The sequence below is a fragment of the Babylonia areolata genome, chromosome 16, assembly GCF_041734735.1.
Source record: "Babylonia areolata isolate BAREFJ2019XMU chromosome 16, ASM4173473v1, whole genome shotgun sequence".
Classification (NCBI taxonomy): Eukaryota; Metazoa; Mollusca; class Gastropoda; order Neogastropoda; family Buccinidae; genus Babylonia; species Babylonia areolata.
In genome coordinates, this window is record NC_134891.1 from 10,058,069 (window position 1) to 10,077,256 (window position 19,188).

The 19,188-nt window shown below is 46.2% G+C and overlaps 1 protein-coding gene across 1 annotated transcript; it reads left to right on the forward strand.

Annotated features, from left to right (window-relative positions):
- Positions 1 to 4,248: 4,248 nt before the first annotated feature.
- LOC143290872 (late histone H1-like) lies at positions 4,249 to 4,806 on the forward strand. Its single transcript, XM_076600411.1, has one exon. It carries the CDS (start codon positions 4,249 to 4,251, stop codon positions 4,804 to 4,806), a length of 558 nt encoding a protein of 185 aa, XP_076456526.1.
- Positions 4,807 to 19,188: the final 14,382 nt, after the last annotated feature.

A 19,188-nucleotide genomic window follows, 5' to 3' on the forward strand; every position in this document is an offset into this window, starting at 1 on the left:
TGGGCCAAGGGTACTGATGAGAAAGAAATAGCTAAAGGTGGCAATGACATGTAAGTTGATGTGTGTATATTTGTAAACTATTAAAAGTGTGTGTGTGTGTGTATCTACCCATCTGTGTGTTTCTATGATGTACATGTGTGTATGAGTGTGTTCATTTGCTCCTTCCTTTCTGTCTAATTGTCTTTCACTCTATCTCGTGTCTTGTCTGTCTCTCCCTCCCTCCCTCTCTCTCTCTCTCTCCCTCTTTTTTTTTTTTTTTTTTTTTGCTGTCTGACTTGCGCACACGTACACTATATCCCTCCTCTACACTGAAATTCATACTTACACACACTGACACACATGTGACACCCCCCCCCCAGAATTTAGCTTCAGTCTGTCCTTTGACGTGATGAACAAATGGCTGTGACTGTCTTCTATTGATTTTAACCAGTTGTTTGCCTCAGACGGGCTGTGTGAGGGAAGTTTGAAGCAGTTTTCTGACCCGCACGAAACACAAGTTGGAGCTGGTCTGCCATTGTCCCAGTCCCTCTTTGTGCTTAGTAATCTTTTCAGTCCACATTTGTGTCTGTATCTGGGGAAAATAACCATTCTTTTTAGGATTCAGCATATTTCTCAGTGTCCAGGAAACAATAATTGTAGTCAGTGTGTTTGACTTTTAAGGTCTGATGATGGACATTTTCTTGTACTGTTTTCGACCTGAACGTCGAACGATTGATAATCAGTGACGCACAGTCCGAGAATTTTTTATTCCAGCACATCCGTTTCACGATGTTAGTGTGAAATATGTATGAACAAAACATACGCAGATTACAATAATGTCGTGGGTTCCAATGCCGGTTTGGGGAGCGTTATATTCAGGAATGGTAGATAAAAACAGCGGTTTGCTCTTTCTTCAAACCGCCGCCCGCATACTGCAGCCTCTGCTCTGAGCTGACGTGTCATTCCGTTCAGGATTCATATTGAAAATACACACAGACCCACGGCTCTAGAAACAGTCATACACACATTCACAACCAACAACATGTATTATTTTGTCCAGGGGTCTTACGATAACTGTACGGAGTGTATTTGACCAGTTCACCCCGGCAGAATTTCAAACCTAAACGGGCGGGTCGTTTGACTGCTAACGGTTAGAGAGGTCATAGCTATGGTCTGCACTAGCTCCGCGTGTCTGTGTCTGGGGAAAATAACTAACAACAAACTATAACTATAACTAATAACTAACAATAAATAACAGTGTTGTTTGTGGTGTGTATGTATTTCAACCTGATGGTTGCATGATGAAAAAGTGTGTGTATTGTGTGTATGTGTACCACGTTTTATCTTATTTACACTGGAAAGCAGTGTGTGATACAGCAGAACTATATGAAAAGTTGGTGAGGGACCGGCGTTGATCTGCTGATCAAAGATGGCGGATTTTCGGCCTCAGCGAATGTTTGACTCATTTCTTCCTTGTGGTAGCGTGTGTATGCAAGTGATGGTGTACGCGCGCGCGGCGTGTGTGTATGTGTGTGTTTGAAGGTGTGTACTGATGTCGTCAGTGTGTGCCATCTGTGTGTGTGTGAGAGAGACGGAGATCGAGAGTGTCAGTGTCACTGTGTGTGTGCCAATCACTAGGATATATGCGCCGTGCGTGCGTCAGTGTGTGTGTGCAGTGTGTGTGTGTGTGCAGTGTGTGTGTGTGTGTGTGTGTGTGTGTGTCCGCGCGCGCCCCCAGTGCGTGCGCGCGTGTGTGTGTGGCCGAATGGACTACATGATGATGTTGCGAAACTGTCATAATTACGCTCAAAACCCACTGATGCACTGACCGTGGCACCGATGCCCGCGACCGTGACGCGGCCGGCGAGCTCACACACACACACACACACACACACACACACACACACACACACACACACACACACACACACACACACACACACACACACACACACACACACACACACACACACCGGCACACTGACACACACGGCACACACTCACTCGCACACACATTGCACTTCAGTTGACAAAGATAAGCAACAGTTGTCTTCATTCTTGTGTGTGTGTGCGTGCGTGCTTGTGTATGTGTGTGTATTCACGTGCATGTCATGTGTTATAGATTCACACACTCTCAGACACACGCACAAACAACGTCACACACACACACACACACATAAACACACACACGCGCGCGCGCACGCAGACACACACACACACTAGCAGGAAGAAGAGACAACCAATGCCTACTTCCAATATTCGTTTTCGTTCGAGTTTTGTCCCCTGGCTGGCTCTTGAGGTCTCGAAAGCAAGCTTTAACATTGTCGATCGTTCACCCTCGACCACACACACAAAATGTTTTGACTGTCTGTCTGCATGTCAGATTGTGTGTGTGTGTGTGTGTGTGTGTGTGTGTGTGTGTGTGTGTGTGTGTGTGTGTGTGTGCGCGCGCGCGCGCGTGTGTGTGTGTGTGTGTGTGTGTGTGTGTGTTCGTTCAGTAATTTAAATTCTTTTCACTATCAGTGATATTCAGTAAACGATCAACAACAACAAAAAAAGAAGTTGAGGCGGGGGGAGGTGGGGGGCACTGGGGAGGAGAGAGGGAAGAGGAAAACAGAAAAGGTAGAAAAACTACCAAAAAAATGCATTACTAACATGCTCACCGTGGCTGACAAACGTACACATGCACACATACATATACACACTGACACATACTCAAAACTGGCACATGTACTCAAACACTAAAACACGTACACACACACACACACACACACACACACACACAGATCACACACCACCACACGTCAACACACACCCATCCACCACCCACCCAGACTGACGGTGCACGAATGGTGGGGCCGAAAGTCCGCCATCTTTGATATTCAGGTGTACATTCTTCACCAACTTTTCATGTTGGTCTGCTGTATATCACACGTCTTTCTAATGTAAATAAGATAAAACATGGTACATATACACACAACACACGCACTTTCTTAAGCACGCATCCATCGCTAAAATTCGGACAATCGTCTCTACAAACAGCAGCGAAGACTGTGACCTCTCTGAACCGGCCTACAGTTGGCAGCGGAACGACCGCCTTTAGGTTTGAAATTCCACCGGGATGGATGCGGGTCAAATACACTCTGTTCAGTTATCTTAACACTACTGGACGAAATAATACATGTTGGTGGTTATGTGTGTGTGTATGTTTGTGTTTATAGACCCGTAGGTCTGTGTGAATTTCAATATGAATGCTGAATAGAATGACACGTCAGCTCAAAAGCTGGTAGTGTCGGCCGGTTTGAGAGAAAAGCAAACCACTGTTTATGCTACCATTACTGAATACCATGCTCCCAAAACCATTTATTGTCTGACATTATTGTATTCTACGTTTGTTTCATTCATATATATTTTATGCTAATATCGTGAAACGGGTGTGCTGGAATAAAAATTGTAGGGCTCTGCGTAAGGAAAGAACGACGCCATTATCACTCGTTCAAAGTCCGCGTCGAAAACGTCACAAAGAAAATGTCCATAAACAGACCTAAAACCTTCACACACTAACTGTAAAACTACAATTATTGTTTCCTAGACCCTGGGAAATATGCTGATTCAATAAAATATCGTTATTTTCCACAGATACAGACACAAATGTGGACTGAAAAGATTACTAAGCACAAAGAGGGACTGGGACAATGGCAGACCAGCTCCAACTTGTGTTTTGTGCGGGTCAGAAAACTGCTTCAAACTCCCCTCACACAGCCGTCAGAGGCAAACAACTGGTTAAAATCAATAGAAGACAGTCACAGCCATTTGTTCATCACGTCAAAGGACAGATTAAAGCAATAGTATATGTGAAATTAATAATTTTGATCAACGAACTCGTTTCAGTTGGTCCCAAACAGCAGATTTATTTTAAAATTTCTTTTCAACAGAAGCAATTCAGGCTTTATTGTACATGTCAAAAGGAAGCCTAACGTTTGCCGATTCCAGTGATGTGCATTATGTGTGTGTCCGGGGTGTGGCTATTCAACCAGAAGCCATGAAATCAACGTCAACAAACACAAATTGGCGCTGTCGAGGCCTGACGAGGGCCAATTTGCTTGCCGCGGCGCGCTGCTGTCATTGCAGTTCGCTTGGTTTGGATAAAAGCTGAAACGGCAGCGGCGGTAGCTTCATACGCTTTGTCGACCTGACAGAGTAAAGATCTCAGCGCTCTCCAGCGATATTCTCCTCGTTACAGTACCTGCTACACTTCAATCCAGCACCATGTCTGACGCTGCTCCTGCTCCTGCCAAGAAGGCCGCCAAGCCCAGGAAGCCTGCCAAGCCAGCAGAGCACCCCAAGTACAACGTCATGATCGCCGCTGCCGTCACAGCCCTGAAGGAGCGTGGTGGTTCCTCCCGCCAGGCCATCCTCAAGTACATCATGGCCAACTACAAGGTGGGCAGCGAGGTCACCAAGATCAACGCTCGTCTGAAAACTTCCCTGAAGGCTGGAGTCAAGGCCGGCACCCTCAAGCAGGCCAAGGGCACTGGAGCTTCTGGCTCTTTCCGTCTGGGAGAGAAGAAGGTGGCTGCCAAACCCAAGGTCAAGAAGCCCAAGGCTGCCGCCAAAAAGCCCAAGAAGCCCGCAGCGAAGAAGGCCAAGTCCCCCAAGAAGGCTGCTGCCAAGAAACCTGCTGCCAAAAAGCCTAAATCTCCCGCCAAGAAGGCAGCCAAGTCTCCTGCCAAGAAGGCGGCCAAACCCAAGAAGGCAGCCAAGTCTCCAGCCAAGAAGGCAGCCAAGCCCAAGAAGCCAGCTGCCAAGAAGCCCGCCAAGAAGTGAACGGCCATACCGTCCTTCTCCTTCATCCCCGTTTCTCTTCTCTCTCTCTGTCTCTCTCCATAGGCCCTCCCCTGGGCCATACGTCTTCCCAAGTGGGTTGGACATCTCGTTGCACAAAGTTGATTTATTGTTTGAAACTGTATATTTGTTCACTAGGTCTGTATTTGTCTTGCTTTAGCCCTAATTCTTAATGTATGCAATCATCAGTTTGAAACTGGTTCTTGAATGCGTCTACCTACGCTGACACACATGCACATTCATACCCCCACTGAAAAGTTTCAAAAACAAAATATGACCACATGCACACTCACTGACACACTTTAAGTGCAAACCTGAATGCATATTTCTACAAACATTTATGGATTGTATTCCATCAATGTATAGCCATATTAATACTCAAAATCCACAAGCGCGCGCTCGCACAGACGCACAAATGCATACAGGAAAACAACACATCCATCACACACTTCAGCACTGAATTCACTGACACTACTCAACTTCCCAAGACACATCCTACACTCCGTGGACAAACATACTGCTAACAGAAAGGACGGTGTGTTTATCAGTGTGTGTATGCGTCTGTGTTGTGTTGTTAAGTGTGGTGACGGTGTGCGTGTGTTCATGCACATGTGTGCATTATAGATTCACACACACACACACACAGGGAAGAGGAGACAACCAATGCCTACTTCCAATGTTCGTTCGAGTTTTGTCCCCTGGCTGGCTATTGAAGTCTCGAAAGCTTGCTCTGAAAGACAGCCAGAAATACTGAGACACACAAAGAGAAGAAAGAAAGAAAGAAAGAAGAAAATAATTTAAAGGTTTTCAAGGGATGCTGCAACAAAACATGAGCTGCTGGAGCCAACAGATTCCGCTGATATCAAACAGGCAGCTCAGGGATTTACATCGTTCACCTTCGACTGACCACAAATATTATGTTTTGACTGTCTGTCTCCATGTCAGATTGTGTGCGTGCGTGTGTGTGTGTGTGTGTGTGTGTGTGTGTGTGTGTGTTTGTTTGTTTGTTTGTTCGTTCTTTCGTTTAGCGTTTAGTGATATACGATCAACAACAACAAACAAACCACACAAAAAAAGAAAGAAAAAAAAAGAAAGTAGGGGAGGAGGAGGGGGTAGGAGGAGAACACTGGGGAGGGAAGAGGAAAGGTAGAAAAGGTAGAAAAAAACTACCAAAAAATGCATAACCAACATGCAATTACAATTAAAAGTAACCATTCAATAACTGATAATAATAATAATCAGAAACCATTAACACAATTCTGAAGTACATTTAAGGAATGTAGAAATAGGGCTATGAACTATAATGCCTGTGACAGTTCGACCATAAGAACCTCGTCAGAAATAACTTTCCAAAAATCATCTGCAGAATAGTTATTCTCTTTGAAATACTTGGGCAAGAATGTACGTAACTGCTGACAGTGAAACAAACAATGATGTAAGCTGAACTGCTTACCACAGATGCATGTAACATTTTTACTATACTTTGTCTTCAGCGCATCACGTTTTACACGTAAGAAAGTCAGTAGAGGTTATTAATCTTGTATAGGAAGTTGATGGATTCGGTATCTTTTCTTTAATAATATTCTCGGCGAATAATGTCCCTTTATGTTTTAAAAACTTTTCCTTCCATCGGTTATGAAATCGACAGCATGCTGATTTTTCTAACAAAGTGTATGCCTCTTTTACGGAAAGAGACGGACACTTATTTTTGTCGATTTTTCTGAATCTTATGCTCCTTTTTTAGCTGCTTTATCAGCAGTTTCATTGCCATGAATGCCCATGCACATCAGAAGGCACCCAACAAAAACTGACCTCAGTCTCTTTAATCCTCAAACAATGTACCCGGCCAAATGATTTGCCGCAGTAACTAACTCAGGTCTTGTTTCAAGGCTAAATAATTCTAGAGCATAAAGTACTGATTTGGAATCAACAAAGAATGCTATTTTCGAGAAAACTATTTGATGGCTCACTAAGTAGTTCAGAGCTTGTATAATAGCAATTAGCTCAGCTGTCAATATGGAAAGATGTCTTCCAATAAAGTCAGATTTTTCAACTTTAAAGGCAGGAATATAGAAAGCCGCACCAGCATTTTTGTCAACAAGAACACGGATCCATCTGTAAATATATGGAGATGATTCTGATATTTCTCTGCTATATGGATTTTGGCATTACTTGTCGTGATATTGATGTTTTCTTCCTTTTTTTTTCAGAATAACTGATATCAAAATCTGCTTTCAACATTTCCCAGAAAGGAACAGGACTATGATGTGGTTTTGCAGCTAACTCTTTCATGTTAACATCAGATTCTTTTAACAAATTTGAAACGTAAGTTGCAACTGTTTCTTGTGATGAAATGGCCTTAGCTCTTTTAGGAAAATCAATGTCAGATCTTACTGTCAGTTCATCAGCAACGAATTTTTTCAGTTGTCATTGAAGTATATCTCACAGCGAATTTTGCTGTTGTTAACTCACGATGTTCATTTAATTGAAGAATTCCGGCTGTTGTTTTTTATTTTTATTTGTGTGTGTGTGTGTGTGTGTGTGTGTGTGTGTACTGTGTCGCAGTGTGAGTGTGTGTGTTCTTGTCAGTGTCTGTGTGTGTGTGTGTGTGTGTGTGTGTGTGTGTGTGTGTGTGCGTCAGTGTGTGTGTGTGTGTGTGTGTGCGTGCGTGTGTCTGTGGTCATGTGTGTGTGTGTGTGTCTCAGTGTGGCCATGTGTGTGTTTGGAAGGGATGTTGCTAAACTGACACTGAAAGACATACCGTCAGTTGTTGCCAGTGGAAGCTGCAACACACACACACACACACACACACACACACACACACACACACACACACACACACACACCGTGGCACACGCCCACACACACCGGCAGTGGCAGCACTCACGCACAGACACACACTTATACACAGTCGGACACACCGTGGCTGACAAACGTACACATGCACTCATACACACACTCAAAACTGGCACATGCACACACATACACACACACGCGCGCGCGCGCGCACACACACACACACACACACACACACACAGATCACACACCACCACACACCCATGCACCACCCACCCAGACTGACTGTGCACGAATGGTGGGGTCGAAAGTCCGCCATCTTTGATATTCAGGTGTACATTCTTCACCAACTTTTCATGTTGGTCTGCTGTATATCACACGTCTTTCTAACATAGTTAAGATAAAACATGGTACATATACACACACTTTTTAAGTCTGCAGCCATCGCTAAAAATACAGACATGCTTCTCTACAAACTACAATGAAAACTGACCTCTCTGAACCGGTCGAACCAAACCATTGGCAGTGGAACGACCGCCTTTAGGTTTGAAATTCCACCGGGATGGATGGGTCAAATACACTCTGTTCAGTTATCTTAACACTACTGGACGAAAAAATACATGTTGGTGGTTATGTGTGTGTGTATGTTTGTGTTTATAGACCAGTAGGTCTGTGTGAATTTCAATATGAATGCTGAATGGAATGACACGTCAGCTCAAAAGCTGTTGTGTCGGCCGGTTTGAAGGAAAAGCAAACCACTGTTTCTGCTACCATTACTGAATACCATGCTCCCAAAACCATTTATTGTCTGACATTATTATATTCCACATGCGTTTCATTCATATATATATTTTGTGCTAATATCGTCAAACGGGTGTGCTGGAACGAAAATTGTGGGGCTGTGCGACAGGAAAGTACGACGCCATTATCACTCGTTCAAAGTCCGCGTCGAAAACGTCACAAAGAAAATGTCCATAAACAGACCTAAAACCTTCACACACTAACTGTAAAACTACAAATATTGTTTCTTAGACCCTGGAAAATATGCTGATTCGATAAAATATCGTTATTTTCCACAGATACAGACACAAATGTGGACTGAAAAGATTACTAAGCACAAAGAGGGACTGGGACAATGGCAGACCAGCTCTAACTTGTGTTTCGTGCGGGTCAGAAAACTGCTTCAAACTCCCCTCACACAGCCGTCTGAGGCAAACAACTGGTTAAAATCAATAGAAGACAGTCACAGCCTATTTGTTCATCACGTCTGGGGACAGATTAGAGCAATAGTATATGTGAAATTAATAATTTTGATCAACGAACTCGTTTCAGTAGGTCCCAAACATCAGTTTTATTTACAAATTTCCTTTCAGCAGAAGCAATTCAGGCTTTATTGTATATGTCAAAAGGAAGTCGAACTTTTCCCGATTCCATTGATGTGCATTATGTGTGTGTCCTGAGTGTGGCTATTCAACCAGAAGCCATGAAATGAACGTCAACAAACACAAACTGGCGCTGTCGAGGCCTGACGAGGACCGATTTGCTTGCCGCGGCGCGCGACTGTCATTGCAGTTCGCCTCGCTTGAATAAAAACTGAAACGGCAGCAGCGGTAGCTTCATTCGCTTTGTCGACCTGCCAGAATCAAGATCTCAGCGCTCTCCAGCGACTTTCTCCTTGTTACAGTACCTGCTGCACTTCAATCCAGCACCATGTCTGACGCTGCTGCTGCTCCTGCCAAGAAGGCCGCCAAGCCCAGGAAGCCTGCCAAGCCAGCAGAGCACCCCAAGTACAACGTCATGATCGCCGCTGCCGTCACAGCCTTGAAGGAGCGTGGTGGTTCCTCCCGCCAGGCCATCCTCAAGTACATCATGGCCAACTACAAGGTGGGCAGCCAGGCCATCTGAACGGCCAGTCTGTAGTAAGGTTCGGTTTGTGGCCATTCAAGTGACAGTAGTCCTCGTTCACACCCCTGAGCGACACAGACTTCAGCTGTCTACACTGTCCCACCAGTGCGCCGATAGATGCTTTGACGTTTGGTGGGAACAACGAAGGAGAGGTCCACAGACACAAGGCTGTGTGCACAGTTCTTGAGCGATGTGACGACGTCATGGGTCCTGTAGTATCGCAGTGCCTTGAGGTCTTAGCACAGCTGTTTTTGCCGACGAATGTCGGCAGCATGATGGCAGACATTCCCGACTCCACTTTCAAGCTGAACGCCTTGCTGAAATCGGTGTCAATGACGCTCTGTGTGTGTCTGACACACCTCAGGGAAAGTTTCTCTCAGGTAGACAATTACTGGAGAACATTAACCCAAAACGGATGTGTCCATGGCAGGAATATGAATGCCTGACGCATTGGGTTGATTCGGTCTTGGCTCTGCTGCTTCTGCTGTTTCTTCTCTCTTTTGGCAGCCTGTTGTGTCTTCGTTTTACCACCCATTGTGTTGGCTACTGTGGACTATTTTGCTTTGGCTGTCACAGAAGAGAACTGTATTCCAAGGCACACGAGAATACTGTCACAGTGTGGTTTGGCTGTCACAGAAAACTGTATTTCAAGGCACACGAGAATACTGTCACAGTGTGGTTTGGCTGTCACAGAAGAGAACTGTATTTCAAGGCACACGAGAAATTTGTCAGTGTGGTTGAGACTTCCAACTCAATAACGATTCACTTGGAAGTGGAGATGCTTCTCTATCTCTGCTATGACTGGTACCCGTTGTCCACGTCAGTGATGCTTCTCTCCCTCTGCTATGACTGGTACCTGTTGTCCACGTCAGTGATGCTTCTCTACCTCTGCTATGACTGGTATCTGTTGTCCACGTCAGTGATGCTTCTCTACCTCTGCTATGACTGGTACCTGTTGTCCACGTCAGTGATGCTTCTCTATCTCTGTGATTGTCTGAACAGCTGGTACTTGCCACGGGCACTAGAGCTTCTGGCTCTTTCCGTCTGGGAGAGAAGGTGGCCGCCAAACCCAAGGTCAAGAAGCCTGCTGCCAAGAAGCCTAAATCTCCCACCAAGAAGGCAGCCAAGCCTCCAGCCAAGAAGTGAACGGCCATACCGTCCTTCTTCATCCCCGTCTCTTCTCTTCTCTCTGTCTCTCCCTCCCCTGGGCCATACGTCTTCCCAAGTGGGTTGGACATCTCGTTGCACAAAGTTGATTTAATGTATGAAACTGTATATTTGTTCAGTCTGCATTTGTCTTGCATTAGCCCTAAATCTTAATGTATGCAGTCAGTTTGATACTGGTTCTTGAATGCGTCTACCTACGCTGATGCACATGCACATGCATACACCCACTGACAGTCTCGAGCACAAAATATGACCACATGCACACTCACTGACACACTAATTGCAAACCTGGATGCATATTTGTACAAGGTAGCATTTATGGATTGTATTCCATCGATGCATATCCATATTAATACTCAAAATCCACAAGCGCGCGCTCGCACACACACACAAATGCATACAGGAACACAACACATCCAACACACACTTCAACACTGGATCCACTGCATGCACTGACAGTACTTCCCAAGGCGCATCCTACACTCCGTGGACAGATTCACAAACACACTGCTAACACAAAGGTGTTTTTATCAGTGTGTGTGGTGGCTGTGTGCGTGTGTTCATGCACATGCATGTATTGTAAATTCTCTCTCTCTCTCTCTCACTCTCTCACTCACACACACACACACACACACAGGGAAGAGGAGACAGTTTCAGTAGCTCAAGGAGGCGTCACTGCGTTCGGACAAATCCATATACGCTACACCACATCTGCCAAGCAGATGCCTGACCAGCAGCGTAACCCAACGCGCTTAGTCAGGCCTTGAGAAAAAGAAAAAGGGAATAAATGATAGATAAGCTTACACAAATAAATAAATAAATAATAACTATAATGTAAAAAAAGATAAATAAGCAAATAGATGTAAAACATGAAGACACACATTCACATATACACCCACACATGCATAACAGATATGCACCGAACATGCAGTTTCACATATATGAAAGCACAGTCAAATACATATAAACGTACATGAGCTCCAACACACACACACACACACCACACATTACCCTGCACCTCCTCTACCCCCCTCCTCCACACACTCATTTCTAGTCTACGTATCACAGCTTCCACGGCACACACACACACACACACACACACACACACACACACACACACAGATGAACACTTACTTGTACAAGCGCACACACATATGCCCATATCTCCACACACACATATGTACAAAGATATATATATATATATATATATATATATATATATATATACGTTCCAATATCCTGTTGCTCCCACAGTGTAGGCATGCATACACTCACATACCTCATCCTCTACCCCGCACCCCCACCTCCCCCTCACACACACACACACACACACGCACACACGCACGCACGTGCACAGAACTCTACTGACACTTGTGTACACTTACACTCTCGCGCATGCACAAACGCACTCAAAAATACAGACCCACACATGCACGCAAACACACACATACACACACGCACAGAGGCTGCCACTGATTGGCCGCAAGAGGGATGGGAAAAGATCTTTGATGCGAAGAACGTGGCGTCTAGTGTGTTGCTCAGTCTATTGTATTTGGAAAAGCCCAAAGAGACTCTGTTCCGTTTTGAAGAAATTTGCGCAATGTTGGTTTGGAAATGATGCCGATATTTGTTTGATTAGCAAAGCATCGTGCTCTACCTTTCATGTTAGACTTACAGCCACTCCCTCTCTCTGCTTTTATTTATTTGAGGCGATCGATAGTGTGATGGCCTTGTACCTGTTCTTTTTGATATTCTTTGACTTTTCTGAGGATTTCAGATTTTCCTAGATGTAGGCCGCTCGTTGGTGTTGCGTTACCAGCAAGTCTGTCAGCTCGCTGATTTCCCTTAACACCTGCATGTCCCGGGCAGTATGACCATGTGAGTTTTTTTATCTGAAAGTTGCGCATTGCCTTATGCCACTCTGGGCTTCCCATTCCGTTTTCAATTTTCTGTATGAGGTTCATTGAGTCGGTTAGAATCATGGCATGTTGGTTTCCGGGCGTATGGATGGACGATAGCCACTAGAAAGATATCTCTCCCCGGCGGGGAATTGAACCCCGGTCTCCCGCGTGACAGGCGGGGATACTGACCACTATTCTACCGAGAGGAAACAACCAATGCCTACTTCCAATGTTCGTTTTCGTTCGAGTTTTGTCCCCTGGCTGGTTCTTGAGGTCTCGAAAACTAGCTCTAAAAGACAGCCAGGAATACTGAGACACACAAAGAGAAGAAAGAAAGAAAGAAAGAAGAAAATAATTTAAAGGTTTTCAGGGGATGCTGCAACAAAACATGAGCTGCTGGAGCCAACAGATTCCGCTGATATCAAACAGGCAGCTCAGGGATTTACATAGTCGATCGTTCACCTTCGACTGACCACAAATATGTTTTGACTGTCTGTCTCCATGTCAGATTGTGCGCGCGTGTGTGTGTGTGTGTGTGTGTGTGTGTGTGTGTGTGTGTGTGTGTGTGTGTGCGTGCGTGTGTGTGTGTGTGTGTGTGTGTGTGTTCGTTCTTTAGTTTAGCGTCTTTTCACTATCAGTGATATTAGACGATCAACAAAGAAAACAAAGAAAGTGGGTTATGTTGCTGTCAGGTATCTGCGTTTGCAGATGTGGTGTAGCGTATACGGATTTGTCCGAACGCAGTAACACCTCCTTGAGCAACTGAAAACGAGCAGAAAATGTAACCATCATGCACATGACCCTTGTGGGCTCACTGTGGCGTCATCCTGACTGGTTTATCACTTATCTGGTGATTCCGATTCTCCTATTTTCAGTTTGGGTATGCGTGCGTGCATGTGTGTGTCGGTGTGTGTGTGTGTGTGTGTGTGTGTGTGTGTGTGTGTGTGTGTGTGTGTGTGTGTGTGTGTGTGACTAATAAATGTAATAGGCGTAGTCTTTGACTGCTTTTGTGCATCAAATCTTTTCTCTTTTTTTTTCGTTCTTCCTTTTGTAAGTTAATGCGCGCCTGCGCGTGTGTGTAAAATTTTACTAGTGTATGTGTTTTATGTTTATTGTAAAGCGCTATGAACGTGCGGGTGTGCATATATATGTGTGTGTGTGTATGTGTGTGGGGTTGGGGGTGGGGAATAAGGGCGTATGTGTGTGTGCTTGTACAAGTAAGAGAACGTAAAAGAGAACACCAGTGCATGTCTATTATCCTGGCTAGGAAAGAAGGAATTGTGTCTTGTCTTTTCATGTCTTCTCTCTGTCTCTCTCTCCGGCTCTCTCTCTCTCTCTCTCTCTCTCTCTCTCTCTCTCTCTCTCTCTCTCTCACTCTCTCTATGATTACTTTCTCTCTGTTATTTTCTATAGTTATTATAAAGCACTCAAAAAAGGAAAAGTGAATATGTTACATCATGAAGATTTTTGAATGTATGACTTCGGCATTTTACTGTATATCTCCTTTCAAAAGGGCTGTGGCCTATATGAATAAACCATCTGAATCTCAATCTCAATCACTGAATCTGTTGTTTTCTTCTTCTTCTTCTTCTTCTTCTTCCGTTTCTTCTTTTTCTTCTTTCTTCTTTACGCCTCCACTCAACTGAACCCCCCCCCTCCCCCCTCTCTCTCTGTTTCTTCTTCTTCTTCTGTTTCTTCTTCTTTCACTCCCTGTTTATCTCTCCACTCAACCCCCCCCCCTCTCTCTCTCTCTCTGTTTCTTCTTCTTCCGTTTCTTCTTTCACTCCCTGTTTATCCCTCCACTCACCCCCCCCCCCCTCTCTCTCTCTCTCTCTCTCTGTTTCTTCTTCTTCCGTTTCTTCTTCTTTCACTCCCTGTTTATCTCTCCACTCACCCCCCCCCCCCCCCGACCCCCCGCCTCTCTCTGTGTTTCTTCTTCTTCCGTTTCTTCTTCTTTCACTCCCTGTTTATCACACCCACTCACCCCCCACCCCCCCCTCTCTCTCTCTCTGTTTCTTCTTCTTCTTCCGTTTCTTCTTCTTTCACTCCCTGTTTATCACACCCACTCACCCCCCCCCCCCCTCTCTCTCTCTCTCTCTGTGTTTCTTCTTCCGTTTCTTCTTCTTTCACTCCCTGTTTATCTCTCCACCCCCACCCCCCTCTCTCTCTCTCTCTGTGTGTTTCTTCTTCTTCCGTTTCTTCTTCTTTCACTCCCTGTTTATCTCTCCACTCAACCCCCCCCCCTCTCTCTCTGTGTGTGTTTCTTCTTCTTCCGTTTCTTCTTCTTTCACTCCCTGTTTATCTCTCCACTCCACCCCCCCCCCCCCTCTCTCTCTCTGTTTCTTCTTCCTCCTCTGTTTCTTCTTCCTTCACTCCCTGTTTATCTCTCCATTCACCCCCCCCCCCCTCTCTCTCTCTCTCTCTGTTTCTTCTTCTTCCGTTTCTTCTTCTTTCACTCCCTGTTTATCACACCCACTCACCCCCCACCCCTCTCTCTCTCTCTGTTTCTTCTTCTTCCGTTTCTTCTTCCTTCACTCCCTGTTTATCTCTCCATTCACCCCCCCCCCTCTCTCTCTCTCTCTCTCTGTTTCTTCTTCCTCCTCTGTTTCTTCTTCTTTCACTCCCTGTTTATCTCTCCACTCACCCCCCCCACCCCCCCTCTCTCTCTCTGTTTCTTCTTCTTCCGTTTCTTCTTCCTTCACTCCCTGTTTATCTCTCCATTCACCCCCCCCCCCTCTCTCTCTCTCTGTTTCTTCTTCTTCCGTTTCTTCTTCTGTCACCCCCCGTTTATCCCTCCACTCACCCCCCCCACCCCCCCTCTCTCTCTGTTTCTTCTTCTTCCGTTTCTTCTTCTTTCACTCCCCGTTTATCCCTCCACTCACCCGGCCTCTCTCTCTCTCTCTCTCTGTTTCTTCTTCTTCTGTTTCTTCTTCTGTCACCCCACGTTTATCCCTCCACTCACACCCCACACCCCTCTCCCCCTCTCTCTCTCTCTCTCTGTTTCTTCTTCTTTTTCTTCTTCCGTTTCTTCTTTCACTCCGACCCCGTTTTATCCCTCCACTCACACCCCACACCCCTCTCCCTCTCTCTGCTTCTTTTTCTTCTTCCGTTTCTTCTTCTTTCATTCCCGTTTACACCCCCCACACCCACACATCCCCCGCCCCCGCCACCCCCACATTCACCCCCCCCCTCCCTCTCTCGCTCTCTCGCTCTCTCTCTGTCTGTTGTTCTCTTCTTCTTCCTCTGTTTCTTCTTCTGTCTTCTTTCACTAATAATAATAATAATAATGGATACTTATATAGCACACTATCCAGGAATCTGCTCTAGGTGCTTTACAAAAACGCTTTTGTTAACATAAAACATTACATTACATCAATGTTACACACACACACACACCAAAATGTGACTACACACACACACTCACACACACACACACACACACACACACACACACACACACACACACACACACACACACACACTGCCATCCATACATTTTAACATACATGTGTATCTAACAGCTACCCTAACACATACGCACACATAGGCAGGCACAAACTTACATAAACACACGCACACACAATACACATTCATATACATGCATGTAGTTATGTACACATATATATGTATACACACATAGTCAAGCACAGCTAACGCAAAGGAAGTGGACCTGCCACAACTGAACTTATTGCTGAGGGAAAAGATGAGTTTTGAGACGAGGTTTAAAAGATGCGAGGGAATCAGAATGACGGATGTTATCAGGGAGCTTGTTCCACGTCTTTGGCGATTGAAAAGAAAACGATCTGTGTCCATAGGTCTTACTTCTGACGTGAGGTATCCTGAGAAGTCGAGTATCAGAGGAAGAACGGAGCTGGCGAGACGGGGTATAGATATGGAGGAGTTCAGAAAGATACTTGGGGCCAGATCCGTTGACTGCAGAAAAGGTCAGAGTGGATAGTTTATTTTCTTTTCGATCAGAAACAGGCAACCAATGGAGAGACTGAAGGAGAGGAGAAACATGGTCAAATTTGGAAGCTCTGCAAAGAGTCTGGCAGCGTTATTCTGAATTCGTTGGAGTCTAACAGATTTTTTTTTTCACTCCCATAATATATCCCTCAACTCGCACCCATCGAGCTCAAGAAGAAAGAGAAACACCTGTAGGTGCTGGGGAGGACCCAGAGAAGCACTGTCTCCACCCGCCCTTGGAACAATCCTCCACCACCCTTGGAGGCCTGCGCTGTGTTCACGATGGGTGCAGGCACGCACAGGACACTCCATTAAGAATTCAAGGGACATAACTGCTCCCGAACAGAGGCAAAAGACACCACAGGATGCAACTCGCGACAGCCTTAAAAGAAGTATCCCCATGGGTGTACCAGCCAGTATTCACTGACTACAGAGCCCACCGGCAAAAGACACCACCCTCCAGCTGCCGAGCACACCCCACAGACCAAACCTGCCCGCTGACAGATGAAGACAGTGCCACTCCAGACACAGCCATACGGTTTTATGTGCCCTCAAGAGAGAATCCCAAGTTGTAGTCTATCCTACTGTCAACAGGACTTTCCCTGTGGTCAGTGGGTCTTTCCTCACCGTCACTGGACCTTTCTCCAGGGTCAGCCTAGTTCAGGCAAAGAAGAAAGAGAAACACCCGTAGGTGCTGTGGAGGACCCAGAGAAGCACCGGCTGTCTACACCCGCCCTTGGAACAATCCTCAGCACCACCCTTGGAGGCCTGCGCTGTGTTCTTATGTCTTCTTTCACTCCCATCCTTCACCTTCACCTATCCCGTAGTCTTGTGGACCGTTGGGGCGCCACAGGTGATCTGGTAACCAGCATCCTCCAATCCTCTCGGTTTTCTGACCTCCTGATTGTATCTCTCAACCTCAAGCCCGTCCATTCTGGGATGTTGTCCTCCGATCTCTTCCTTTGTCTGCCTCTCCTTCTCCCTCCTTGCACTGTGCCTTGCAGGAATGTCTTGGCAAGCCCTGATGATCTCATGACATGGCCATACCATTAATTGAGCTTGCGTCTCTTGACCAAGGTCAACAGGTCTTCGTAGGGCCCAATGACTTGTCTGATTCTGTTTTCCATACTCCCATATAATATATCCCTCCACTCTCACCTATCAAGCTCAATAGTATGGAGGGGAAGAAAGGGAGGCCGGCCGCGCGCCAGCAGGCCGCTATCTTGCTGGAGGCTACTGCCTGCCGCGAACGCCTCTCCCTCTCTCTGTACTCTGAGTCTCTCTAATTAAGCTGGCAATGAATCTGTTGTGGCTGAAAATTACCTGGGTTCTAATGTCTACAAACAACTGGACAACAGAGAGAGAGAGAGAGAGAGAGAGAGAGAGAGAGGAGGGGAGAGAAGATGGCAAGTTACTCAGCTGTAAAATGTTAACTGCGACGAAAACGTACAGGAGGGAGGGGGGAGGTGTTGGGGAAGGGGGGGGGGGGGGGGGGGGGGGGGCGGGGGGGGGCAAAGAGAGAAAAAGAGATAAAGGTCATGGCACACACACACACACACACACACACACACACACACACAGCTCAGTGCTCGTACCGCTAACCCTCTCTCTCTCTCCATCCTCCCCCCCCCCACCCCCCCACCCACCCCACCCCCGCCTCTCTCCCCTCCCCTCCCCTCCCCATCTACCACACTTACTTTGTCTCTTTTTTTTTTTTTCTCTCTCTCTCTCTCTCTCTCCTTGTTTTCAGCTCGATCAGTGGTGCTGACGTGACAGTATTTACGCGAGACCCGCCGGTCATTCAGATGACGTCGGACTGTTCCAGCACGCAAGCTGGCACTCTGTTCTATGACACTGTACACCAGCTGCATCGTTCGTCAATGGAGATGAAGTTGTGTGTGTGTGTGTATCTGTGTGACGGTGTGTGTGTGTGTGTGTGTGTGTGTGTGTGTGTGTGTGTGTGTCTGTCTGTGTGACTGTGTGTGTGTGTCAGTGTGTGTGTGTGTGTGGGGGGGTCGTGTTCGTGTGTGTCTGTCTGTCTGTGTGACAGTGTGTGTGTCAGTGTGTGTGTGTGTGTGTGTGTGTGTGTGTGTGTTGATCTGTGTGACGGTGTGTGTGTGTGTGTGTGTGTGTCTATCTGTGTGACGGTGTGTGTGTGTGTCGTGTGCGTGTGTGTCTGTCTGTCTGTGTGATAGTGTGTGTGTGTGTGTGTGTGTCTGTCTGTCACCTGTGTCTGTCTGTGTCCGGGGGGGGTGGTCTGGGGGGGGGGGGGGGGGGGGGGGGGGGGGGCGGCTGGGGGGGTGGGGCTGGCTGGGGGCTGGAGGGAGGTGGGGGGGTGCGTGTGTGTGTTTATGATTGTGTGATATATATATATTTATATATATGTATATGTAGTATAATTATAGTGTGTTTGTAAGAGTAAGTGAGAGAGACACGTGTGTGCATGTGTGTGTGTGTGTGTGTGTGTGTGTGTGTGTGTGTGTGTTTGTATGCGTTCGTTGTGTTCCGTGTGTGTGTGTGTGTGTGTGTGTGTGTGTGTGTGTGTGTGTGTGTGTGTGTGTGTGTGTGTTCGCTTTTTAGTTTACAGCGTCTTTTCACTATTTGTGATAATAGATGAGAAAGAAAAAAA

What these genes read in the sequence shown, in the direction of transcription:
- LOC143290872 (XM_076600411.1), top strand. Translation starts at nt 4,249, where the DNA reads ATGTCTGACGCTGCTCCTGCTCCTGCCAAGAAGGCCGCCAAGCCCAGG.